This window comes from Temnothorax longispinosus, chromosome 1 (assembly GCF_030848805.1).
Source record: "Temnothorax longispinosus isolate EJ_2023e chromosome 1, Tlon_JGU_v1, whole genome shotgun sequence".
Taxonomy (NCBI): domain Eukaryota; kingdom Metazoa; phylum Arthropoda; class Insecta; order Hymenoptera; family Formicidae; genus Temnothorax; species Temnothorax longispinosus.
In genome coordinates this window covers 10,160,283-10,187,870 of record NC_092358.1, presented here as the reverse complement: position 1 = coordinate 10,187,870, position 27,588 = coordinate 10,160,283, and the positions used below count along the sequence as shown (strand labels likewise).

At 37.0% G+C, this 27,588-nt stretch overlaps 1 protein-coding gene and 1 long non-coding RNA gene across 5 annotated transcripts in view; one reads left to right on the top strand and one right to left on the bottom strand.

Moving 5' to 3' along the window:
* LOC139824657 (protein FAM13B) overlaps nucleotides 1-27,588 on the top strand; it is a 37,276-nt gene that overhangs the window by 6,547 nt on the left and 3,141 nt on the right. Inside the window, 6 exon segments of the mRNA XM_071797190.1 lie at nucleotides 24,068-24,238; nucleotides 24,777-24,918; nucleotides 25,223-25,456; nucleotides 26,117-26,326; nucleotides 26,551-27,201; nucleotides 27,284-27,531. Of these exon segments, the coding sequence (XP_071653291.1) occupies nucleotides 24,068-24,238; nucleotides 24,777-24,918; nucleotides 25,223-25,456; nucleotides 26,117-26,326; nucleotides 26,551-27,201; nucleotides 27,284-27,531 (1,656 nt within the window).
* Nucleotides 52-23,717, bottom strand: LOC139824813 (uncharacterized). Of its 4 annotated transcripts, XR_011735296.1 has the most exons (5): nucleotides 23,536-23,717; nucleotides 19,432-19,610; nucleotides 9,021-11,630; nucleotides 6,097-6,426; nucleotides 52-5,988 (listed from the first exon to the last, which is right to left on the bottom strand). It is a non-coding gene; the product is annotated as an uncharacterized lncRNA (long non-coding RNA). The 4 variants fall into 4 exon arrangements; XR_011735300.1 differs by lacking the exons at nucleotides 52-5,988; nucleotides 6,097-6,426 and adding an exon at nucleotides 7,142-8,939; XR_011735301.1 differs by lacking the exons at nucleotides 52-5,988; nucleotides 6,097-6,426 and adding an exon at nucleotides 7,142-7,400.

Genomic DNA, 27,588 nt, shown 5'->3' with positions numbered 1-27,588 from the left:
AAAATATCCCCGCGGCCTTCTCCGCGATGAATTTCGTCGTTACATCGCGTTATTGAAACAGTTGGGACAACGGTTCGGCCGTTGATAAAAAGTCGCGGTCCTTGGCCTTGTCGCGAAATCGCGCGCCATTGACGCGCGCGTACTTGAATGCACGCTCGATACACTTTCTTTCCTCCCACGCAGCAGCAGCGTTTTCTAACGTTTCTTACCTGCATTAACTCAAATGTAGCTGTACCCATCTTTTTAGTACACGTTTTGCTGCATTTCTTCAAAAAGAACTTTTACCTTGCCGTAACGAGGTCTCTGCTATTTGCAATTTAAATATCTTTCGAAGGCCGACGTCGAAGATTAACGGGTGTACGTGTGAAATAGTCCATTCTTGATGAATATATTTACTAGCTGTAAATCATTTAGCTATATATTGATTATTTTGATCGCACTATTATTGGTACATTTTATGATTTTCAATTATCGATTTCTTAATGTAGTTATTATGACTACATTAAGAAATTTATCGCTATAATTTATAATCTATAATTGCTATTCGAAATTTGGAAAAAATATTTTTTTTACATAAATTTTTGGAGATATAGAAAGCTGTTAAATTTTATAACTTTAATTGAAACGCAAATTGTTTGATAATACATATTAAGCACTGAATTTATCTCAAGGTATATTGATTGCATTTTTCCGTGTATTTTACTGAAAATATCGAGAGCGATATAAAATTGCTCGTTGGATATTAATAATAAGTCCGTACGCAAAAAAGTTCTTAAAATAAAGGAACGGCGCAAGCGATTTAATACGATAGAGTTGTATTAAAGCGCTTCACAACTGATGCCGATCCATTGACTGAATGCTCGCTTTGTGTTCTTAGTTCCAATTAGTATGTCATTATTGGTACTTCGAAGAGTTCTTATTAGAGTGTAGATATTTTTGATAAAACACAAAAACGCAGATATAATACTTCAGATAAAAATAAAATAAAATATTTTAATTGGAATTAGATAAGATAAATAATCTAAAAAATTAATTGAAAGTTACAGATGGTATATAATTATAGAGAGATTACAGATAATAATATAGTAGTTATATATGTAAAATGTAGATGTATCCTTGTAGCACACGTTTTCTTTCTCGCCCGACTTTCATAAAAGATTGTAACAGGTTTTTACTAACTAAGTAACTTGCAAGATTGATAATGGTATTCAACTCCTTGCGCTTAAAGCGACGCATTTAGAAATCCCTTATAGTTAGGTGAAACTGTAAAAGCGTGCGATTAATCTTATGTTAGTAAAATAGCTAAGCGTGTCGCGCGGCAGAAAAAAAAATCGCCGCTTTACTCACATGAACGGCGGTTAAAGCGTGACGTGATAATAAATATTTTTAAGAGAGGACGGTGCTCTTTTCTTCAGGAAAAAATCAGCATCGAAGATTGATCGCGCTTTCCGAGACCGCGTTGCGATCACGCGAGATTGGGCGAACTGTACCGCGCGTGTTTTACCAGACACAATAGACTGTGATATGTATGTGGAACAATGTTGTAACCATGTTATTCAAGGAATCGGTGGCCACGTTCTGCGGTCAATGGGTCGTTAGCTTTATTAATTATTCAAGGAATTATTCAAATGACTATAATTACATCGTCGATGAATCGTGTTAAACTTTGTTGTAGTATTTACATATTAACTTCATTTAAAGCTCTAAATTATTTAAGTGTTCTTTTGTACCAGTACATGCTATGTATTAAGAAGGATATAAATTAAAATTACAAAGAGCACATTTTGGAGGAAAACAAACTATAAATCTGCTTGTTATACACATATTGTATAATATATTGTATAAGCGTGGGCGGGGGCGACAAGCCATTGTCATTAAATTTTATTATTGTAGATTAAATCTGTTAATACACGACAGACGGAAACGGTAAAGGAAGTATAAAAGACACATAAGCGTGACTGGGGAATTAATTCATCCGTGAAAAGCGTTTCGCTGCACGCAGTCACACAAATTACGTTAAATCGATTGAGTTAATCGAGTAAACTAATTGAACAGAGCGAGAACTTTTATGCGCCACTCACATTAACGAAGATAAAAGGAGGATATATATTATATAATAATAGACTGCAGGCTGAATAAAAATTCTATCTAAACAGCCGTTAATTGTTTGATAAGCGGTGCATCTCGCGACGGAGATAACGATGATAAAGTGAATTTGCCGGCAGGCAGGTAAGTTGCCGGGGAGAGAAAGAGAGATGTGAGTGCATTGCGCATTCTCGATCGATGGAGACCTCGTTTTGGGGTATTGGCTTAAGGTAATCGGTGTTATGCACGGTCATGCGTTTCCATAGATCTTGCGTCATCGCCGCCGACACCGCCGACGCCGGAGACGAGCAGCGTCCATGAATAGTGCATCGTGTGCATGAATATTTCACGTTGCCTCCGCCATGTGCGCTTGGTCTCTGTCCAAAAATCTCTTCGACTCTTTCGGAGACGGTTGGCGCGTTATATAAAGCTTCAATTAACTAACGCGAGAGTCGCAAGTTCATTTGTAAAGAGCCGGTCGCAGAACGTCGTTATTACGATTTTAACTGTAGGTATTATGCTCCGCGAAATTCGCTTTTTTACTTAAAGCGTTGAAAAAGATTGAAAAATTTAGGAGCGTGTTCACCTAAGCGTGTACAATGTTCATCTAAAAGGACAGAAGGCCGCAAAAAGCACATATAGTAATAACGAAAAAATTTTAATAATTTTAACGATTTGCCGTAAAGTTTAATATTTTAGATATAACGTTGGAAAATTAAAAAGAAAATATCTATATCAGCGTTTTAAAAAAACAAGATTTATGTATGTAGGTATAGCGAAACTAAGAGAATTTTACAAAAATGAAAACCACGATCGCTGTTTTAAAGCTTTGCGCAAACGACAGAGAAAAAGAGAGAGAGAGAAACGCAACACAGGGGCATTAGTACAGCCGTAAACCGGTTGGAACAGGTTCCTTCAATGAGAGACTCACCTGATAAAAGGTTTTTACCCGGATCGGAGTTTCTCGAAATTTACAGAGAAATACGTTGACATATGCAATCACAATTGAGCTTGTGGATATACCGTGAATATTCCATAACGCGATGGACAGTTCCGTGTTCGCTTTATCTACCTCAGTCAATTGCTTTGAACGAGCTCCAAAACCGTCCTCCCCAATCGCATCTAATCGATACGCAATACGCATTGATTATACACGCGATGCAATATGAATACACTGTTTGTATCTCGATCGACAACGAGACGGCGAGACCAATCGAGTTTCTGGACAATAGTCTAAGCACCGCCGTTAATAACGTTATAGGTAACAGATTAAAACGATTTATAAAGCAATTTTAATCAAAATTGTGCATTTAAAAAATTACATCTAAATAAATTACGTGATGCAATATCTAAAGAATCTAAATAATAATTAGCGAATTAATTTGCACATTAATTGAGAAGTTTTCGTGTTTGCTGCATATTAATTAAAAGCTGATTGCGAAAGCTTTTAATAAAATATGTGTGCGACTCAGGAGAAACGATAAACGCTGACCTCTAAAATCCACTTATGGGAATTCATTAGGTTATACGTAATTAATTAGGCCACTCCCGGTTCGATTAATAAGCCCAAGTCTGTCAGTCCTTAATTGACGTCAAATTGCACGTATATATTGATAGGCGCAACGCAAATCGCATCGTCGAGCATTGCGATCGCGCGTGTTCACTCGCGGAGAAGGCGTGCGATTATATTCCGTTCACGTGTTGCCTAAGTGGCCTCCTATTTCCTAGTGTTGTTGTCCCTGGCATGCCGTTTGGATCCAAAAATACTGGCAACTTATTCAATCTCAGTTTGGCAAGTAATATAAAAGAACACTCGTATATCTCTTTACAGGAAGGTTTCCAACAATTTATTTCGCAGATCATGTCACCGTAAGATATTTTGCGATTATTTCTGCAACCTCATATAACTTCTTTTCTCGATACGGAGTTAAATGTTAAAACAGTGACGCAAATTTATTTTTGCATAAAGAATCTGATTCATATTTTATGTAAATGTAAAATATATAGTACAAAAAGTAACATATTTCTACATTAATGTATAGTTATTACACGTCTTGCATTTTAAAATTGAAGATATATGGATATATGGGAAAAATACATAGTGCTATTGTATTAAATTAAACTCAAATTCTCCTTTTTCTCTCAAAATATCGTGTATAAGCAAATTATGAAAAAATTTGAGGATAAGTACCATAAGTAAGTTTAGACTGTTAGAAGAATTTAATTAATTATGCGATTCTTTAAACCTCTGTAAAACATTATTAGAGATTATTAAAAACATGTCTATATAGAATTGTTATATACATAAATTTTTTGGAAGAAATATTTGATATCTCTTTGTTTTTAATCCTTCTTATTACATCGTATACTTATCAGGTTATCTAAAAATTCTTCGTAGTGAAATATAGAGAGCGGATTAAGTTTTCATCCCATTGGCGCGGCGCAGTCTAGATAAGGAGAGAATAGAATAAACATTACAACGCGCGAGACAATATCTCCCCTTTATTACGCGATAAGATAAGGAGGAATGTAGCGTAGGATGACACATTTCGATACATTTTAAAATGAGCCGCGGAGGTATTTGTTTGTGGCGAGTAAAACGAAAAGCAAAAGCTCGCCGAACGCTTTTGCGCGTAGAAAATGCGTAAATCTTTTCGGGTTTTAATGCGAATTTATTTTGCATTCGACGCATACGACAATCAAACGTCATCTGAACAAAAGGATGAAATCGTTAGCGGCCGAAATTATCTCGCCCGCGGAACTCGCGGTGCGTTTTATTACGCGCGCGCGAGCGTGTGAGCGGAGAACATGACGCACTCGGATTCCTCGCACACCGATTCGATTGGTAACAATGCCGCGACACGCGATATACCTGGATCAGATAAAGCCGCCGATTAATCGGAAGCCACGGATCGATTAAGCGCGCTGGCGATCCCATAGATCGAAGTAGCAAGCTCGTCGACGACACGCGATATCGCGAATTTTCCACGCGTCACTTGCGGAATCGTCAATTAATTAAAGTAGATATAACGAACAAGATTCGTCAATTTTGCAAAATCACGTGTGCCGAACCAAAAATGGTCAAAACATGTTTTTGCCATTATATGAAATTTAAATATTAGTGCAAATATCAAGCTAAGTTAAAGTTGAAATCTTTGTGAAATAAAATTAAAATTATGTCGCTTTTTTTTATTTGTCATATAATATTTTGTGTTTTTAAAACATAAATTAAAACATATTTTGTAAAGAAATTGTTAAACATAAAATGAAAATTCTGATTTTAAATAAAATCTTTTTAAATAAATGCTGAAAACATTAAATTATTTGTTGAATGTTAGGGCGATGATAAATATTGGTAAAAAGATCCTTAGCGTTTTACCGGCATGTAAAGACTATTATTATCGGCAACTACGTTGATAGCAGAGTTATTTATACAAAGTTGTAACCTTGTAAAAAAATACGTTCATCTCTTAGCTTTTAAAAATATTTTTCTTTCCTATCGCAATATTGGCGTTGCTTCTGATGTTCGCGGAAAGTTCGTTACACAATTATACACATCAGCAATTATCGATGAGATTTAATTTTAATGTATGCAAGCTGCAAAACTTATAAGTGTAATAAACTGTTAATAAGCGTATCGAATAGGTGACGCTAATAAAGGAAATAGTTGTCGATGGTTTTTGCACGCGAAGAAGTTTTGCGAGTTTTGCATGAACTCGCGATATCTAATCTAATTGCGTATCTGAAAATTTAATACGGCGCTTATCGATCTTACGTAACAGCCTAGACACGCACACAAGCGCTGGTCATAACAAAAATAAACTACGCTGCGTATCGTCTCTGTCAGTAGTCCGTTCCAAATATTTTCTTATTTGAGAGTCCTTTTTAAGAATTCTCCGAAGTCTGGAAAAAGGAAAACATTGGACAGGCAGATCGTTACATTTTAAAATATTTCAGATATGCGAGACATTAATATTTTTCTCCGCGAGAAATGCGAAAACTTTAACATACCGGCTGCTAAGTTGGGAACTACCCCAGAGCGTGATGCTCTAGGATTACTTTCGCGATAGACGGAGAACTGCGCAGTTTTCCTCGATTCAACGTGGAGAAGGGTCGACCGGTCGATCTCTCTCTTTCTCGCGCGCGACTCCGTGAATATGATCCTGGCAGCCGACCAGGACTTCATTTTAAGCATCGACGGTCTCCGGCCACATTCCACGCCGTAATTCCGTAGCGGCTCCGCCACAAAGCGTCTTCCTATTCCGCCATCGTGGTTAGGCATTCTCTTGAAAGAATTTTTTACATTTCATCCCTCGCCGCCCTCTCTCGCGACAATAATTCCTGTAGCACGAGAAATCGACGAGTGGCAGAGGTGCATTTAAACTGCTCAATTACTGCCATTAAATTTGTGTAACTATAAAATTAACTCCGATTGAACAACTGAGTGACTTGACAATCGGAGGCGTTGATAAAAAAATTGAAGGTTTCTACGTTCAGGGAAAACTAAAAACGAAGCCTATCTAAGCCATCTATAAAAACGTATAAAGAAAACTGATTTTGAAGTGATTGTTAATTCGAATGCAAATATAAATATTTGATTAAAATTTTACTCTTAATGCAAGTGCTACGTCAAAAAATTTTTATTAATAAGTAATTAAAAATACGGAGATAATTAGAAATACTGCTGTAAATTAAATATTTACGCTTTTGTTGCATTTATATGATATAATTTTAATTCGTGGAATTTAAGCGCCCGTTCAATTTTATGTAAATGCCATATTAGGCGCGGACATGGCCCTGATATGGCTTTTTCCAGTTTTTAGGATAAGGCTGTGGCGTGGCAAACTTGCATGGCGCTGACAAGTGTCGTGGCGCTGGCAAGGCAATTTCTACCAGGGAATATTTAAATGTGACTGTAAATAAAATAAAATTTACACTTAGTATCCTGAATAGATCTTAAAAGAGATCTAAAGCTGCTCTCATAAACTGTTAACGCAATACTGATATAAAAAAATGCCAATGCCAATGCCGATCGCATAATGATTAACATCTTGGTTTTGACGTAGGCGCGAATCTATCGGACTCGCGATGGCCGCCGTGAATTAGAAGAGATAATCGTGTAAACTCCGGTAAATAGCTCCTACGGTCCGGAAATAGAGCGTAGTTTGCAGGATCGAGTTGCTGATTCTGTGTTGACACGAGTCGATAAGACGCCGACTGATATGAAGGAAAATAAAACGAGAGACACGCAGGCACAGGCAGAGAGCTTGCCGGGAAACCTTCATCTGAAACTGCTCCTTTCCGGTTTTGACGAGCTGAAAACAAGCGTATGTGACCTTGTTGTTAACGTGACATTTTATGACACGCCTGTTTCTTGTCTTTTTGCCGCAGAACTCGAAATATCTGATTCTCACCGAATATAGTGCAAATAATAAGACACGCATGCGAAATGTTGACAGTAAAATTTTCACATTGTTCGTAATCGTCTCATTTGGAGGCTCTTCAAACGAAACTATTTTTGCAAAAGTCAAAAGAGTCACAGGAAATTAGCAAACGCTCAAATTTTTACTTATGTCACTCTTTACATTTCTTTTTACTTATTTTCACGTGTTATACACATTTTTGATTTTGCTTCATACAGTTATAAGTCGAAACTTCGCACCGTCATATTTTTTAATAGAAGCATCTGACAAAAAAGTATTTCGGACAAAATTAAGTTGTTTTCTTCCATAGAATTCAAAAATGTAATTTTTCTATAGGGGTTTTTATTTAAAATGTTAAAGTTAATCTCTGTTTGACCCACGCAACAGAGGTTGGAGGACCAACCTCCATTCCAGTTTAAAGGCCCTTCAGATCCATAAAATTCAAGACCTAAATCTTTAAAATCGATGAAATAGTTTTCAAGATATCGAGCTGTAAAGAATTATTTGGGTCACCTTGTATATATATTTTATTTATAAATTGCTTTTCACACACACATATATATTTTACGTGATTCGATAGCATTCCGATTCTTTCTTCGCGAACGTCTTTTTCTTTCTCGTATTTTCATATCTCTTGAAAATACGTGTTCTTGAAACTCGCAATATCCAGTATAAAAATAACACGTTTGATGCTGTAGTATAAGTGAAAAAAAGGATTCCATTAACTTAAAAGAGAAATGAAATTTATGAGAAAGTCTCAAGAGAATCAGAAGGGGAGCAGTTTCGAGCAGTTTTTGCCAGTTTTTCTTGATTCGCCACTAAATGATGGATTCGAGATAAATTACCCTGGAGAAAAGAGAAGAGAGGGGAGAATGATAAAGAAGAAGAACGCGTATAAATCGTCGATTTGCCAAGTCGCGAGGAAATTATCCGGAAGAGCAATCTGCATCGCTGATAAGGTAGCATTTTCGGGTACAAGAACGAATGTTTTCAATGCGTGATCGCTAATCGCAAGGTTATCGCGTGGGGTATATCACTGCCGCGGTATTAATTACATCACTCAGTATGCGACACGTCTCACAACTTATCAGACGGAGCCTTTTTGTCTCGCGATCGTGGCCTAATCAGTCGTCCGTTAACAAACGTCTATATTTCCGAGGAAATATACACTGTACTGCTAAAATAGATCGCGAATCTAATTATCGTGACACTTGAATGACCATCGTCGTTACTCTGTGGATTTTTATAAAGTCTACAGTCAACTTCCTACATCGACGATAATTTTGGCAATAAATGTCTTGAACAAGGTCTGTGAGCGACAGATGAGAACAGGTGAGTTAATAATTTACGACTTGACGGAAGTCATTTCTGCTAAATTTAATTCTTAATGTTACGCGATCCGAGAACAGGATTAAACTTGCGAATTCCTTCCTGAGGAAACATAAACATAATCCTGAAGTAAAATGTGTATAATTATCTTATATGTATAATTACATATTGCGCATTACATACCTTCACACACTCGTTATGTTCATAACTTGTGAGAGATTTTTGTAGTATTGGAGCAGGAAGTTCCAAATCATGCCTCTAAGTCTTCGAATTGGTGGAGTTTCTTTTTTTGGCAGAGTTATTCCCGACACATTTCTGAAACTAAATTGTTTTGTATTCTTTGTAACTGTATGTGCCATCCCCTTACCCTCGGTTCAAAACCAGCTCATAACTGCAATCGATACTTAGGGCGAATCTTTGTTTCGTAACTTGAAATAAACTGTTACGCTGTAAACAGGTTTCAAAGTGATTATTTTCACAACGCTATTGTAATAGAGGTATAAATCACTGCACCGATTGGCAATAGAAGCATAAATTATCAATTTGAAAATTTTTTGGTTTTGGTAAATGTACCAATGCCTGAACAGTCAGTAGACACGTACCTATGTTTGGACATCTTTATCATTTTAGTCCTTAAATAAGTATAATTAACGCGAATTAACGTTTGGATACTACACTGTTGAAAACAGAGGTCCTGTGTGTTAAAAAAAGTCCTTGTTAAAATTTTTGTGTAAAATAATCAACACATACGTGTGTAGATTTAACATATGCCTGCTATGTTAATTAAATTTTACAAATTCAAAATGTAAAATAATTAATATAACTTAAAAAATATGTTAAAGTAACACAATTTGAACGTATCTATTAAATGTGTTAAAATTTACAAAAAAAGAATGTTGATTTTACTCTATAAAAGAAGTAGGAATAAAAATTTACAGAAATAGAGTGTTGATTTTATCTTACAATCTCAACTTCAACATAAAAGTTATGTTAATTGTACACATAATTAACTTCAAATTACGATCAGAATCACATTTTCTTTCTGTTGAAATATTTTAACATAATATCAGTGTTACCATTTAACACATCCATATTATGTTAAATTAACACAAAAATTTGAGTGGACCGTTTTGGACATGTGATTTATGTTATATTTAACACAAATTTTCCAACAGTGTATAACTAAAGTTTCAAAATACGAGAAAATTATTTTTATCTTTGATTTTAATTCGCGTTATACTTATACATAGGTACGTGTCCACTGACTGTCCAGGCATTGATACATTTATCTTAGTTTTTATTTAAGAAGATTCACAATTTCGTCACGAGATTAAAATTTCTGATTGTCAGTGTCACGTTTGAGGTTTGCGGTAAAAAATTATTCAGCTCGATCCCATTCAGTTCGAGCTTATTTATGCGCGAAAGGTTATCGGGAAACGTTATTGTCCTGAATGCGTTACATCGACAAGCAAGTCAAGGAAATGAACTTGCTGCGAGTTGAGCCCTCCGTCTGTTTTTCTCTCGCATCCATGTGTCTTAAGGCGTGTTCTTTCTTTCATGGGTGGATGAATCACAATACACCCATACGTACGCACTCTTGTCGACCTTGAATACGTGCCTACTCCCGGTTTATCCTGAATTGGATGATGATGTGTTTCACGAAAGTAAAAAGAAGTTCTCACCTTCGCACTCGGCCATAGGAATATTCCGCGACCGGATTGGCTGCGAGTATACGAGGTATCTCAAAACTATCGCTTCGATATTAGAAGACAGATTTAAATAAATATTAATATTAATATCCACTGCGCGCTACGAAAATGTTTAACAATAAAAGTCGTAATTAATTTTAATCTCGAAAATTAGAAATAAGAGATCTTATTTCTTATAATTGATTATAATTTATTGCAATGTTTTACTTTATTCTGACTTGATATATACTATATTCATTTAGCTTAATTTATCTTGACACTCTAACTTAATATCGACAAGATATTTAATATACTAGATATTTAAAAGATTATAGATTATAGATTATAGATTTTAAGTTAATCATTGACGATACTAAATTTATAATTATCAAGACTTTAATTTTAGGACACTTTGTAAAATGATATTATGTCTCAGAGGATATTCTAGAGATTTCTCTATAAAAACTTTCGGAAATTTTAAATCACGATATTTTAAAACACATAAATCAATGTCTTGTAATAACGCATTCCTGAATAACTGCATTTACAGTTATTAGGTACATCCAGTAGCGTTATATTAATTAATTGTTATTTCATGTCATAAGTACTTAATCAACTAGCTGTCAATATGCCCGGTAATCTTTTATTGTAATTAATTCGATATCACTGAACTCCCAATGGTCTTGTTTTTTTGCTCCTGATAAATATTTACTCTAAATTTGTTATACTCGTTAAAGGCTATTATTTATTAACTTATTAATTTTCATAACTAAATATAAAATTTCAAATATTTTAAAAGATTTAAACTTAAATCAATTAAAAGCTAAAGTTAAAAAACTTATTTCGAGTTTTTTTTGAAGAATAGTTTCTTTTTAAGAAAAATAGAAAACGATGAATCAATGCATAACATGATTGTGCATTATCGTCGGCTATGCTCTTCCGTCGTAGGCAGCGGTCCAAGAATGATGTAACGTTTCCTAATAGATTTCATCGGACTTCAACCAAGTCTGGCACGAGTGGCCAGAGGAAACATCCGCTTGGAAAAAGCCGGTTTCGATACAAGACACGTGTCTGTGGTAATGTAAATAGCGCAGCCGTCGTTTAACTGAAAGAAATTAAAAAATCGCTGACACTAAAATCTGGCAATAGGGTTCATAAATCCCGTTTTCGAAGATGCAGTCACACAAAAATAGTATATTTATATTTACTGATGACAAATGGCATAGGATATCTTTATAGAAAAGATACATTTTTAGACTTTATAATACATACATAATAATTCCAATTATTATTAATAATATAATATAAAATAATATATTAATTATATAATACCACTTTTAAAAATATAATCACCATGAGAATTAGATTTAATATTATAATATTGTTGTATAGAATTGTTCAAAGGTATACAAATGAAGGATTCAAGATTTTAGTTATCTGATTTTTATGCAAATTGCTTTTATAGCTGTTTAATTTCGAGGAAAAGAATCAATGGCACCGTCCGTAACTTGCGGAAATGGGGAGCAGGTCGATTACGTTAATTACCTCGTAACTCGCTCCTAAACGCTCCTAAGTTCGCTCGTAATTTTTTATCATGCCGATATAATTATGTTGTACGACGAGGCGGAATTTTCCCGGTCGTAATCGTAATTAAAAACGGTATATATAGCGGGAAGTCGAAGGACTTCGAGAGATCGGGGAATGAAGTACCATCAGATTTATGCGTTTCGTTTTTTTTTTGGAAATGTCGGCAATTGACACATCGCAGAGAAACGATTACGCGAAATATGCAATCGTAAATCGCGCAATCATAACATGAGCTTCTTTTCGGAATCTCGTTGTGGGTGTACCGATTTCGAAACGTAGCATGGAAAAATAACGTTCGTTTTATATGCATACGCATATGATTCACACGCGACGATTCTTTTGAAGTTTTGCAGCAACAAACACAGCTTGCTCCTTCTTTTATCCGCGGTACTTCTTTTTTATTAGCCATGAATTTACGATCATTACAATGACTTTTTTCCACCCCGGAATTATCATTGACAAAAATAAAGATTGTTTAAATTTTTTAAGAAAGTAAAACTTTGTCACGTAGTTAAATAACACAGTATTATGCATAAGTAAATAAGATTAGTAAAAATTATTTTAAGACAGTATGTAAATAATGCGTACGTAAATCGCTTTCAGATAAATATGGTAAATATGTATATTTTTAGAAATATTTTTAAATATATATTGATAAAGTAAAGTTTCTCTACGTTTTCTATTACATAAAGGAAAAAATTGTCTATATATTAAATTCTGCCAAAATACGATCAGTTCCAGAAAATATTATCAGAAGAATTTTGATGTATATAGCTTAATATTTTCTTTTTTTTTTATAAAAACATAAATGCATGTAATTGTACAAATTATATTACGCAATAAATAATTCTTTTTATGTCGTAATTAAACTAAAATATCAGTTTTAAATGTAAACTTTGTCAATGAATTAATTCTCTCTGACATAGATGAATCACTGATCTAAGGAGTTCTCTTATGAGACGAAGAAAGCTCCGCAAAGTGTAATTTAGTTATGAACACACAGCTCGCTCGTGTTCATTCGTCGTCGTAGATTTTACGATGTACGCCCAGATCGCTAAATGTATGTTGACGACGACCGAAAATAGAGCCGTTGACGTCAAGGGTACCAAACGCGCGCGCGCACGCGCGCGAAATCATGAAACATACAAGCATAATGATCGCATTCGGCACGGCGAGCATTACTACGAGCCACGGGTTACGTGCCTGTCGTGTATACGTCGCATAAACCAGCTAAAACGAACGCCAAGTCGTTAAAACCTAGCTACCGTCCTTCCGGTAACTCTTGCGACATATCGATCTCGATTTAATTTTGACCGTCTCTGAGCAGAAGCGAGAGATCGATAACGATCGCATTCGTCATACATATTTTGTTATTGTAATCGAGAAAATGGGCGCTATATAAAGGTGACAAAATGAAATAATAATCTCTTTCTTTAATTGATATAACTTTTTAGGCGTGTTTGATCTAACTTGTCCGAAGCGCCGCGCCTATATTAGACAAGAGAAACTGCACGATTCATTTTACCTGATTTACTGAAAGAATTAATTTATTTTATGACTAAATTATAACTTTTCAATATAAACCAATAGAATCTTGATAATGTTTTAATTTGATAAATTTTTGAGCACTCGATTTCTTCTTTTATTCTCCGTCAATACTTCAAATACTATATTATTTTAATATCTTACGCGAAAAAGAGGATTATTTTAAAAACTTAATTTTCTAGATGCAACTATTATCCGCATAGTTTGTTAGATTGCGACACCACCGTTTAATTCTCTTACATTTCACATTGTAATTCAATGTTTCTGAAAATTCCATGAAAACATTTTCAATTGGCGAAGTGAATTACGCACTTATACAATTTTTGCCAATAATTATACATAATTGAACTAGAAAAACTCACGTGCTCTGATGACTGACGTATTCCGCAGACGAGCTTATTATCTTTTTGGATAAACTAAACACGACCGCGACGAGCAGCTTGTATCGCTCTTTTCCTCCCTCAAACATTTATTCAAATGGCGCAATTTTACAACGTAATTTCGCAGAAGAAATGGCCCGGCCGTCTCGCAAATATCGCGCGACATCGGATCTATTTTTCATCTTCCCACTCCCTCTCTCGCCCCCTTCTTTGCCTCGACTAATATAACCGCAACGTATCCGAATTGAGAATTGTTTTTGATCGACTGTACATAAATAATAGCCGGCGTGTTATACTGAGTGACGTATCGATTGACGCAGCTCCATTTATATTTATTTAGTTCTCTCGTGCACACAATGCCGAATAAATATTTTAATTTGCATATCAAATCTACTCCTTCTTTTCTTTTATTTAAACAACGTCGTTGCAATAATAAATTATATGTTGCATATTTAAATGGGATGTAAATATTTAATATGCAAACAGGGAGGTTTACATATTTTATGGGAACAGAGATTGCGCCTGTCCAACATTTATACCTTGATGAATTTTTTCCATCTCGTCCGTTAAAGATAATTACAATAATGTAGATTAAGTTTGAAAAAAGTTAACTTTTTAAATCTGATTTTAATATTAGCATAGGAAGTTGATAATCGGATGGGAATTTAATTTTCCGACGTCGAAAAGATTAAAAAATGCACCCACGCGTCGACATCCGAGTCTCGAGCTTTTCGAGTGCGGCGCAGAAGGTGGTGCATCGAGATTCGAGACTTGGTTTCTTTCGGCCATAAAGCTTACGGCAGCTCGGGAACGAGCTTCGGAAACCGGTTCCGAGACATTTGTGTTTCTCTCTCATGCACGCGCGTCACACATATCGCGTGTGCATACGTGATGGTAAACCGCCACAACTCGGCCTGTCAACCGGCCGGTAGGGAGAAAAAGGACGTCGGTTTTCTTTGCGATTTACGATTTACTGTAAAGTTCATTACGACCGTGCCGCGCAATCGAGAGAACTCCATGCATAATTCAGGGAAAGGACTCTCAAAAACAGCGTCGCGTTTTTTCGCAGGATTTCCATCGGAAATCTCCGCTCTTTTCGGCGGCTCGACTTCAAAATCGTTAATGATATTAATGACTTTTAAAGCGAGCAGCTCTTGTCTTAAAATTTCAAGTGACAAATTCGACATTAAGTCCGACGAAAATAAACGAAGCACAATAGTGTTGCACAATATTGAAACTAAAACGCATATATAACAATTTCTTTATTTATCGGATCAAATCGATCTTGGACTGGTCCCGCGTGTAAATTCGCGTGCGATTGCATGTTGTAATGCAGAGAAAGGACCGCGTGAACGGGTCCGTTCTGTCACGTGCACGCGCGACGCGACAGCGCGATATAGACGAAGGAGTAGACGGCGGAGTAGCGCAGTCGGTTTTCCGCCGGCGTCGTGCGTGTACATGCGAGAAAGAGGATATACGGCGATTCGCGTGTATTGTGCGTGTGCCGTGTGCAGCGTGCCTGTGAAAACGCAAAACGCAAAAATCGTCCTTGACGCGCGCGAGCGCGTGTAGGCGCGATCCCTCCTCTCGTCTCTTCGCTGTCTGGAAACCGGAGCAAAGAAAAAAAAAGAAGCACCCGCACATCTTAAAGACACATTGTTCGCACAGTGCGACGGGAGACCGCGTGACCGGCACCGCGGTGGCACGACGATCACCCTGACCCGGTCCTAATTAATCGCGTCCGCCGCAATTAGTCGCGAACGCGAGCCGAGAGGATCGTTAATTGAAGAGCCGGCGGAATTCATTCGCCGGCTACGGAACGTCCTTCCATCGAGAACGCTAACTCTGGGTTAACCGAATTTTCTCCGTCCGGCTGTGTTTACGGGTAAGACCGTAATTCTCGGATAATTAAATTGTATATTGTAATGCGGCTTCGATCATTAAATTACCGCGGCTTTGATCGCCGATCGGTTGAACATCGTTTGGACCCGTGGAATGTCGAAAGCGTTTACTTGAGAGACTGACATTAGTGACAATTGTATACGTCAACGTTTTACGCGTAAAAGCATCTTAGAATCCAAAAAAGAATTGGCACAAATTTACCGATAAATCCTTAGACGAATTTAGAATCGATCTCGAAACCGAAGTTTTCCCTTTCCAGAGTCTAAAGCTTTCTAAACAACACTTTCCCAGGGTACCGAGGCTCCAGGGCTCCGGGGTTAATGTGATAACGAGATTTCCGTACAAGAGGTTTCCTCGTAATTTATTCGTTTGTTATCGTCAGAGATTCGAACAAAAACGAGAACAGACAGATCTGCCGTTGAATCTCGCAAAGAAATGCAATTTTCAGAATAGCTTTCGAACATTCATGGGTGCGATGTGTGTCCGTGCGGATTGGATATTACTCCGCGATATCATCAGTTATCGTTGATCATAGATAGATTGTAGTACATACAGAGTGATTCACCATTATTGTCTCATCAGCAATTTTTAATGGAGCGCATTTGGATTATTTTCAATGATCATACATAAATGAATGCCGTAGAGATACTCTGGGAGAAATTTTGACCGATTTTCTTGCAGTTAAGCAACTTAGGCTCAGTTTCACAAGTGTCGGTTAACTTTTAATCTTAGATTAACTCACTCTTCGTCTCTTTCTAAGGGGGACGTTAGAAGGAGACGAAGAGTGAGTTAATCTAAGATTAAAAGTTAACCGACACTTGTGAAAACTCGGCCTTAACATTTTGGTTAGTGCCCCTTAAGTGAAAATTATCTTTGCGTAACTGAATATCGACAGAACTATAATTGAGAGAATTGACTATAGTATAACTTAAAAATCTTTGAAATAGATAGAATAGTTAATTACGATTTTTAGTTACGCGGGGCTTATTAGGGTTACGAATCCAAATAATTTTGGGGCAATTACTAATTGCGGGCCCCAAAATGGGTTGCTTAACCATCTTTTTTCCCCAGAATAAAAGTCTAGACTGAAACAGTCTCTTTTAACTAATGTTTACTCTCTTGTGAAAATAAATAGAAATAGGATGATTTTGCATGCGTTCACACATAAACTTGATAGTGCTATCAATCTGGCGGATACGGTTTCTTTTAATCAGACATCATTTCGAGCCGGTCATCACGGATCCGTGATGATCCTTTTAAATTTCGAATCCTGCGTCATCGTGCCATTAGTGTTTTAATGCACTCGTTCATCTGTCGATATTCGAAAGTTAAAATTAATCGCTGCACTAGTAACTAGTAACGGTTCGGCAGTAGAGACAGATCGCTCTGTATCGACATCTGCAAACGTCATCGGCGTAATGACTGGATAATCGCGCGGAAATCTCCACCGGCGCAGGCGGTGCTTTATGCGCTCTCTTTCTGCGTTACCATGCAGTTGCCGGCAATCAATCGGACGAGCGGAAAAGGAACGAGCCGCTTTTCTTGCGCGCAAGTGCGTTCCTCCGGGGGAAAGCAAAGCCGCGCAAAGCATTACATCGCCGATCATCGTCGCGCGTGATACGTCGTTCTTCGGTGATCGTATATATCGGGATCACCATTATCGTTCGTGTGTGCACGCGTTTGATTGTGTGCGTGCGCGCGCGCCCGCACGTTCTCCACCTTCTGTCCATCTGTACGTCTCTCACCCGTGTGTAAGTCCCACGTGCAGACTACCATAAATGTTTCATCGAATCGCCGAGAGACTCGTCTCCGCTCCGCCGGTTGTGCTGCCTCGTCGTTGGAAAAGAAAGTTGACGCTCGCGATTACATGAGCGCGACGCGTGACAGCGGGGGACCCGCGTGCCCGTGAGTTGCACATTTAGCATAATTTTGCGCGGCGATGACTTTGCGCGAACGCGCGCCCGATGACGTTGACGCTGCCGCGATCCGCTCCGGTTTTATCCGCGGTGATTTCGGAGCAAAGTCGATCGGAAGCGAGGCGGCCGGAAGCAAAGTTGAGCAGCGCGAACAAGCCGGGGGTCTCGTTTTCATTTCGGCTGACTGCGGAAGCGCGAAAGTTACGTCAAAGTTTGCGGCAGTCTCATTGTCAGATAACGTGAGAATTATTTTTGTCATATCGAGATCGTGCCGTCTTGAAATATATTGAATGTAATAAACTTTCTAGGACTATCGAATTTCTCTGCGAAGAGATAGACAGATATTTCAATTATACAAACAAAATTTGTATATTTGAATCAAATAATTGAGTAATTTTATTTCTGTACTACATTAAAAGAAGATTAAAATAATCGGCTGTATATTATTTCTGTAAACTGTAGCCCCAGAGACCATAACATCCTTCTCAAAGTATCGAGCTAACAATAAAACACAAAGCTAGAACACGCTCGTATCGACGGAAAACCGCTAGCAAGAAACAACTTATCATGCATACTTACTGTACGAACGGCGCAACAGTTTTAAGCAGAATACAAATTGCAGCAAAATAACTCGATAGCACTTGTAAAAAGAAAAAAAGAGAATGGTAAAATCTGATCTAACAATAAAATATTTAGACGTTGAACACCTTTAAAGATATATAGATGACATCTCATATTATAGTGAAGTCTCGATAGATTTTACGTTCTATACATAGATATTGACATGAATGTACAATTGCTAATCAAATTTTAATTGCTTTAGTTTAATTCTTTATGTAAACTCTGACTTGATTTCATTATTTTATTTTCCGTGCCAAAATAGTCTCTACGATATTCTACTTTTATGTCGTGCCATGTTTTTTTCATGTCACTTTAGATTCAGTCGTTCCAAAGTTAATTTATGAAATTGTGTCGCAATGAATTGTAATAGAGAAAAAACCAAAATGTTTCATGAATTTCAGGATACTTCTTAAAATCTGGACATTTCTGAAATATTGTATTTTGACTTTAGTCTCTACAATGTCGGCAGATCGCACCAGCGCGTTTGTATCTCCCGTTTGCATTACGGTGCATCAGAAGGCGTTCGATCGCACCAGCACATCGTCTCGTCGAACGGCGCGGCGCCGCGCCGCGCCGTAAATCCATGGTAATTTGTGAAAGAGCTGAGGCCTTGCAGTTAGAACACGCCGGAGCTCAACGAAGAGTAGATTTCCACGTCGCCCTTAATCGAAATTTATTAACCGTAGCACAAGTGCAAGTACCGCGTGGAATTACACCGCGCGGATTGGATAACGCTCGCGCGTCGCTTATTATGCACCTTGATATCGTTTCACGCCGGGAAATTCCTTATGCAACTGGCTAGACGGTAACGATCGCTGACATAAGACAAATAGCCTTCTATTTTTAGACGCGATATCACGAGTCTCCGGCACGAGAGTTTGACGTGTTCGATTGTCTCTTAACACTGATAAAATAACGAAAATATGTCGAGAAAAGAAGTCGATGCATTATTAACCTTTAAGTGCGTCTCGAAGTGCGTGCATATATATACAAAGCGGCTTTCGATGCTCCGTATATTCTCTCTTATGAAGTTCGAATTGAAAACGCGCGGCTTTGCACATCTGTAAAGGGTCTTCTCTGGCTTTTCCGGTCCTTCTTTTTCTTCTGAATGGGAAGGCCTTTTTGTAGGCCTTCCTACCTGTAAAGATTGAAATTAAAGAAATTAAAGAAGAGTTTTTTAAATATTTTTGTAAGATTCTTTAAGTAGTCATTATTTATTTAAAAAAAATACAGAATGCTACAAATTGTGCATTTAAGGATTAAGATGCATTAAATTGTTAAGAAAATATCAAATAAATTTTGAATTTTTATAATAAATTTAGTAATTTTCTGTAGCTTACATATATAACTTATATAGGTAGCTTATATAGGTAAATTTAACTACTTCAATTATTTGAATTTTCAATCTTACGGAAATAGATTTTAATATCGTAAATTTATAGTCGCATATATATATATATATATATATATATATATATAATAGTAGGTCTAAACAGAGGTAAACAAGTCGCGTGGAAATCTTTCTAGAAGATACGGTGATCTTCAGTAAATGACTGTCACGAGCCCCCGTTTATGTTAATTGACATTAATCTACGCGGAACAAAGTTTGCAGGCGAACGGCGAGTCTCTAGCCGCCCGTTCGAATTAATCAAATTATGTCTTGTGCGAGTCCGGCCTGCCAATTTATTACATCTATTCACGTGACGATGGATCATTCTCATCATCATCATCATCGCGTCACCTCGATTGTCCCTCAATAAGCTTATGCGCTTCTTCGCAAACAGCGCGCTCCGTTTTATACTTTCCTATTCATTCGCCGATCTCCGCGATCGGAAGAACATCGCGCGCGAATATCGTGTCACGATCTACCAATTGATCATCGCATGTATCTGATTCCGAAAGAAAGCAAAGAAACTGATGTTTACGGCTGGAGAACCGAAAAGCTAATCGGAGACGCGAGATGAAAAGTGCGATTGTCAGGATTTTTCGTACGGATGCTGATGTCACCAACACTATGATAATGACGTAATTAAAATGTTATTATTTTCTACGACGAAAGTGCGGAGCTCTCTATCAATATGTTGTGACTATTCAAGTAATATTTTAACCAATTTCTCGGTTGACCCAAATATTTTTTAAAATTCATAAATCGTTTCTTATGTAAGACTGCTACCATTTTGCAATGACGTATTATAATATGTATTTCAATTCGTATCTGTGTTTGCGCAAATGTTCAGGATATAACAGCAACGTTCGCAAAGCACTAAATTGACGCGCGTTTCATTAAGGATTGATCGCTCAGCAATTAACGGCGCGTTACCGGCACGAATGACAGCGTAATTGGCTCGCGGTCGTGTCGATATTTCTATACGATATGAATTTTCTGTTCTGTGACCACCAAAAGCGATGTAGTGACACACAAAAATATCACATCGTCAGAATTTTCCTAATCTTTGATTATATAGGTACACAAACAATATATTGTGCACTCGAAGAAGTGATATTTAGAGTCTGGTGCAGCTGCGATGCCCGACTCGCCTCGAGGCTTTTAATTGAGTCTCCGCGATGTCTGATTAGGATTTCCTTTTCCTGTTGGTCGTTGTGTATACTTCACAATAGATTTTATCGCGACGTTTAAGCGTTGCTATAAATATTCCCTTGGATATTTCTAAGCATATCGAACAAGTACATATGTTCTATTTGAAGACCGTCTTTCTTTGACGTAAAGGTATTTATTTGAATAACACATTTAGCAGTTTTTAATTAAATATTAAAATCATAAAGTTGCTGCAATCATCTTTTAATATTGTTTAGGCAATATTTTAAATTATAATATTGTACTTATAACATTTATAAATGTATGTGGAACGAATCTTTAGTAGTCTATTATTATAATTCTTTATAATTTTGGAAAGCTTATTTAATCGATCTAAGAAATTAATAAGCATTTTTAAAAAGTATTGAATCAATAAAATAAAAATGTAAAAATATTGTAAAAGTCGAAAGAGATTGCATAAGAATGATATGGAAAAATTTGCGAAAAATGATTAAATATCGGTTTTTACTTTTATCATACTTGATACGAGCATTTTGCTGTCGAAAAAATTGATGAAAATTGAGGCGTACATTGTTGCGTCATACCTTTATTTCCGTAAGCTTCGCTTCTGCGAACAAGCTACCGCGCCGTTTGATGAGTCACGATGAAAGTATCTATCCCGAGTATCTCTAAAGCGTCGTCTACAATGGCAGCTGGAGTATACAGTAAGACGTAAGCAGTAAACTATTGACCAACCATAGTCGATTATTCTTGAATTGCAAAAATCCCATTAGTCAATAACTTACTGCTTACGTCTTACTGTATACTCTTGCTGCCATTGTAGACGACGCTTTATACTATACTCGGGTCGCGACTTGTGACACAAGATCAAATCAGGCGTTGAGGACGTCCTGAATTCGCGAAATGAAAAAACTTAAATTCGTGAGGAAAAAGAAGAATCGTTTTCTCGAAATTAAGATAGCGCTACCCCGTGATAAAGTTCAACATCTTTTATCATCAATTTGCATTTGTAATGAGAAAAAATGATGGCAAACTGAGGCGACTTTAATCTCGCATGTTTAAGAAAAAAATAATTACGTGGAAGGATTAGATTCGCGAGACGTGAATTTAAATCGTATAAGTTGTGAATGTAATCCTATAAGGATGATAACGAGATTTCGCTGACTGAGATAATACTTTTGCGCGCGAGGAAACTTTCACGGAGCACGAAAAATTGCATCTGGAAAAAGAACGTCCGGATTAGGCTGTAGAGTTAAGTGCAATAAGGTAAACGTAATTCACGTGCTGCTTTTTATCTCAGAGTGAAAAATGCAAATCTAAATCCGACTAAAATATCGTTTGGCACTAAAGCAACTATATTTTTAAACAGATTTTTTTACGTGACATTTAATAAATCGGAGAAGATAACGTCTAATATATTAAATCTCAAATTATTTGCGAAGAGGATAAAGAAAGAGGATTTTAAAGATTTTCAGGCTATTTGTGCAAGGAAAGTGACAATCGAAAAGTTACTGAAAATAAGTAGCTTATTTTGTAATGAGTGGATAGAACAAAATAAATCAAACATTATACCATAAAAGAAATTTGTCATTTTTATTAATTTATAGGGCAAGAAGAACATATATTTATGAACTTGCAATTATCGTCCAACCTCAGATGATTGTCAGTTCGAAAATATAAATCACAGAACTACGCAACTGAATTGTTGTTTCTTTTTTTATGATATTTATTTTTGCAAGTTTATATATACCCATTTTTTTGTTAGAATGACAGATTTTTTTCTGCAGAACAGTATTTAATTTCATTTTATTCCGTCCATTGTTATTACAAACTAACAGATTTAGTTTCAACAATTTTCCGATTGTCGGAAAATATTGTATTTGCGTGAAAACGACCTACACTGAGAAAAAAATTGTTAATTCGAAAAAATATTTAGTCCGATACGTTCAACTAAACATTAGTTGTTTCAACAATTTATTTAGTTTCTTTAATTAAGAATTAATTAATTCAACTAATGTTTAGTTAACTAACTAAAATATTTAGTTGAACGTATCGGACTAAATATTTTTTGAGATTAACAAATTTATTTTCTCAGTGTAGTAACCCAGCATTTTATTTCCCAGAGCCGAGAAAGCGAAATAAATATTTCGCGATTTTTATCGATGCATTACGATTTAATGGCACTGCAGAATTAGTCGCGCGCGTCACAAATTATTCCCTAGGAAACCACCCTTTCCACACGACTGCAATTACGTCGTATTATTATAGCGGTACCCGCGGCGAGCACGCGGACCCGATATTTTTCGCGCACGCAAACACGCCTCTAGCCGGTCGAATCCGGTTTGCGAATTTCGTAGTGATAAGAGAACCGTGCGCGCGATAATGGCTCTTCTCTATTGAGGTCCGACACTTGAGCCAGTCGTTTTGTAATTACTACGCTTCTCGTGCGATTGAAATGCAAAATAAACGCGCTCACCTGCTACATTATCTTAATTACTGTACGTGCCTCGTATTGTTCCCCGGTGTCTTGTTCAGGATCATCTTGTTTAACATTTCGCGTATCTCCGTTGCTCCGTCGCGTCCGTCATCGCGCATCCTACGTACGACAGATGTAATGGATCGCTTTATCCGGTCGACATTAGCGCGTGATGACTGAAAAAAAGAAAAATAGAGACCTTATATAATATTTCGCGCGGACGGGAGACTTGGCACATCGCCGACAATCGAGAGCAAGTGCGACTCGCTACCTCGCGCGTCGGCCTGACCATCGCGAAAAATTGCCCGTCAATCTCTTTTTTTTTTTTTATTTCCGCGGCTCCTTATCGAGTTTCAATATACGTTGATGTCTCGCCCGTTTCCGCACTCTCATATCTCGCAAATTGCGCTTTTACTGCGGCCGATTGACTCAGACGGCAGTCGATTAAGTTCGAAGGCTGACACTTCAAGATCGTCGCGCTTCGTTTCGCGATCGTTTCTACGATCTGACCTGGTTTCTCTCTCTTTTTTTTCCGCTCCTGTCCCCGTATGGCTACAGTATCCGTGAGAATACGGTGAACGGCTTGGTACCTGCCGGCGACTGTAAGATCTGCAAGGATACGAGAGACGAGCCGAAGGACTCCGAGGGTTCGTCCCTGCTCTGCGCGCTGAAACCGCGTAAGCGCAAGGAACGTCGCGAATCCTGTTGCCAAGAACGGAAGCTAATAAGGTATTCTTGCATTAAGAATCATACGAATCCTTCGACGTCGTTTATATTGTTTATAACGTCTTTGATTTGATCTTGGATTTGAATTGAATTTTAATCCCACTAAACTGTTTATATTACATTTTGACAAACCAAACACCTTTAATTAGATTCAGTTAATATTTATTGACGAAATCAATTTATAGTATAAATATTTTATTGCACGCATTACAATTTTGTTGTTAGAGCACTTAATTTATGTAATTTGTGTTGTATTAATTATAACATGTAATGGCCTGTTATGTGTTATAATTGTGAAAGCGCTTTGCACGTGCGGTAGATCGCTGACAAATTATTCCGAACTTCATGTAGTTTTGATTTCTCTTCGTTATTAAATTGGCTGTACTATTAACAACAAATATTGAATTTGAATTTGTGAGATATATCGCGGCGCAGATATATGCAGCGTTTATTTGCTAAGTGCAAATTGAATTTTATGGATATATTTGCATTACGGCGGATCTAGAAAAAAGAATTGTACATGGAACTGTGTGCCTTTTAGGAGTAGCAGTGAGGAACGCGTTCTTGACAGTCCCACTGACGTCGCAGATACGATCAGGCGTGTAAGCAGCCACGAAGATTTCAATAGCGAGGAACATTTGCATATTTTGTCGCAACTTGGTCAAGACATGGGTCACGGCGTGGTGAGTATAATCACGGCAATATGTAATGCTTAACTCTCAAAATATGACATTTTTGTAATTATAATTTATGTATAATACTCTAGAAACATTTTCTAGTAAAGCTAATTGTCTGTTAACATTTTTTATCTCAAACGTATCAAAAGTGGACTTCCAATTATTGCATAATATATTATTTATTTTATTTTACATTTTAAACTAGAGATAATTTTTTGGTATATAATAAATCAATATTTTAAGAGAATTAAACATTAATCTGATCGTAAACGTAAGCTTGATTGCTAATGGATTTGTGATTTTGATGCAGAGATGTGGCGGATTACCGCTCCATGAAAGAACGAACGTTTCGCCGGTGTCGAAAAAATCGTCATCGGTGCCGTCGCCGTGCGAGGTGGTTGTGGCGACTGAAAAATATGACTGCGACGCCGAGAGATTGAGAAATAGCGAACGCTTCAGCAGAAGCATCACCCCGAGAGGCAGAAGACAAGCGCGCAGAAGAAGAGTACATAGAGTCCCGGATATTGACCAGAATTCCAGCAAGGTAAATAAAATCCTTCGATATTTTCACAGAAATGGCAAAGGTTAAACTTTACGAGTCATATATAATATCTATGTTTGTTAAAAGTTAATTTTAATTAAAATTCAATCTGAGTAAAGTAAATTCCGATATTGCAATATGGTAATTCAAATTGCATTTTAAAAATTGGCATATTTAAATTTCTAGGTGTGTGTAAAATTTGCAAACTATGTACAATATGTGCGCACATTCTTAATAGTAGGGGAGAGTGGGGTAACTGCGAATACGGGGTAAACGCGAACGATATTATTGTAATATATTATTAATTATTAGAATAGTGATATTATCCCACTTCTCGTATGTACACGTACCACTGAGCGAATATCGGACTATCGCTGGGTGCGAGAAGTGGGAGAATATCCTACTCTAATATACTACAATAATAATCGCTCGTGTTTACGCAGTTACCCCATTCTCCCCTAATAGGATTTTATAAATGTTGAAGCGATAATAGTATTGCGATACTTAAAATATATTTTTTATTATTTTATTTATAATTATATCTATAATAATAAATTTATAATAAAAATAAATAATATTTATTATATAAATATTAAATATATTTAATGTGCCACACACATATGATGAATTATTTTTCATAAATAAAGAATTTTATTTCTTTAGGAAAATGAAGAAGAGCCTGAAAATATGTACATCTCCAATGTATCACCGAGTCCTAACAGTCATAATGGCTCGCCAGCTCAAAGCTTTCTGGAGATGTTAAGCAGCGGACCGAGCAGATCACCTTCGCCAGCTCGTCCGCCCACTGTTGATCACGAGGATGTAAATAATCCCAGTTTAACCAATTGGGGCTTTCAACATTTGGAAGGAAACGTAAATATCTGGATTAATAAAAAGATTAGAAACCACGTATAATTATTAAATTATATTACACGAAATTAAACAATTAAATGTAATTTTAAACAAAAAATTAAGAATTATGTGAATAGAGATATGCAAAAAAAGTGTACATATTAATCAAAATTAAAATTTTTATCAAAAAATAAACATTCCAATTGTTCTTGTATCGATTATACGTGTCCAATGGATCTTGATAGGAAGAAGCCGTGGACGCTCGAGTAGAAGCTATGCTCTCGCCGAGGAACTCGCTGTTGGTACCCAGGAGATTTTATTCTGAGGAGGAGATACAGCCGAGCACGCTTAGCTCGTCGGAAATGGGACTCAAGAACCTTACGAAGCACATTAACGGCCTGAAGAAGAAGATCAAGAAGTATGAAGACGAATTTGAAGAAAACTTCGGCTATCGACCGAGTCATTCTGACAAAATGAGCAATCGCGACATCAAACGGCTGTGTACGGAGCTGAATAAGTTGCGAAAGGAACACAAGTTACTAAAGGAGGATCCAATAGGCGCGCTTCTGGCCAACGCCAACAATCGACTGAACACCACTGGCAGTCTTATAAACAACAACAACGGCCACGAGAAATCCCAGGCGATGTCGATAGAAGAGGTGGTCAAGGAATCAGAGAAGAAACTCAGTGAGAAGCGCATTAAATACAATCGGTCCGATAACATGGAGGAGCTCAATTACGATCAATTGTTGGACGAAAAGACAGCCGTGCAAAAGGCGTTGCTTCAAATCGAGAATACTTTCGGCAGACCAGTCTCTAAGGAAGACAGAGCGGTCGTGCGACCATTGTACGATCGGTACAGAACATTAAAGAGATTGCTCATTAGAGCGGGAGCGGTAAGAACAATTAATTGTTATTAACTAAATATGATTTGAAATAAATTTAAAAAAATTACAATATGTTTTATAAACGTTACAGAGCAAAAACAAGGACAGCATTTCGGAACTGGCCACGATCCTAGAGCACGAGACGATGGATTTCACGTCATCGAGTCTACCAGGAAATCCCGTGGAGACTGACAGAAGAGCCAGCGAACCTGACATGTCACATCGAGGCATCTTGGACTGTATCGATCCTATGGATCAATTACCAACCGACAGTGATAGCCAGCATAGCAGCAGCGAAGGTAGTCGCGGTGTAGGTGAAAGCCTTCACGCTCTTCCCCAGTAAGTTTAGATTAAGATTAAATGTAGTTTGAGAAATTGTTACATATTCTTTTTTTT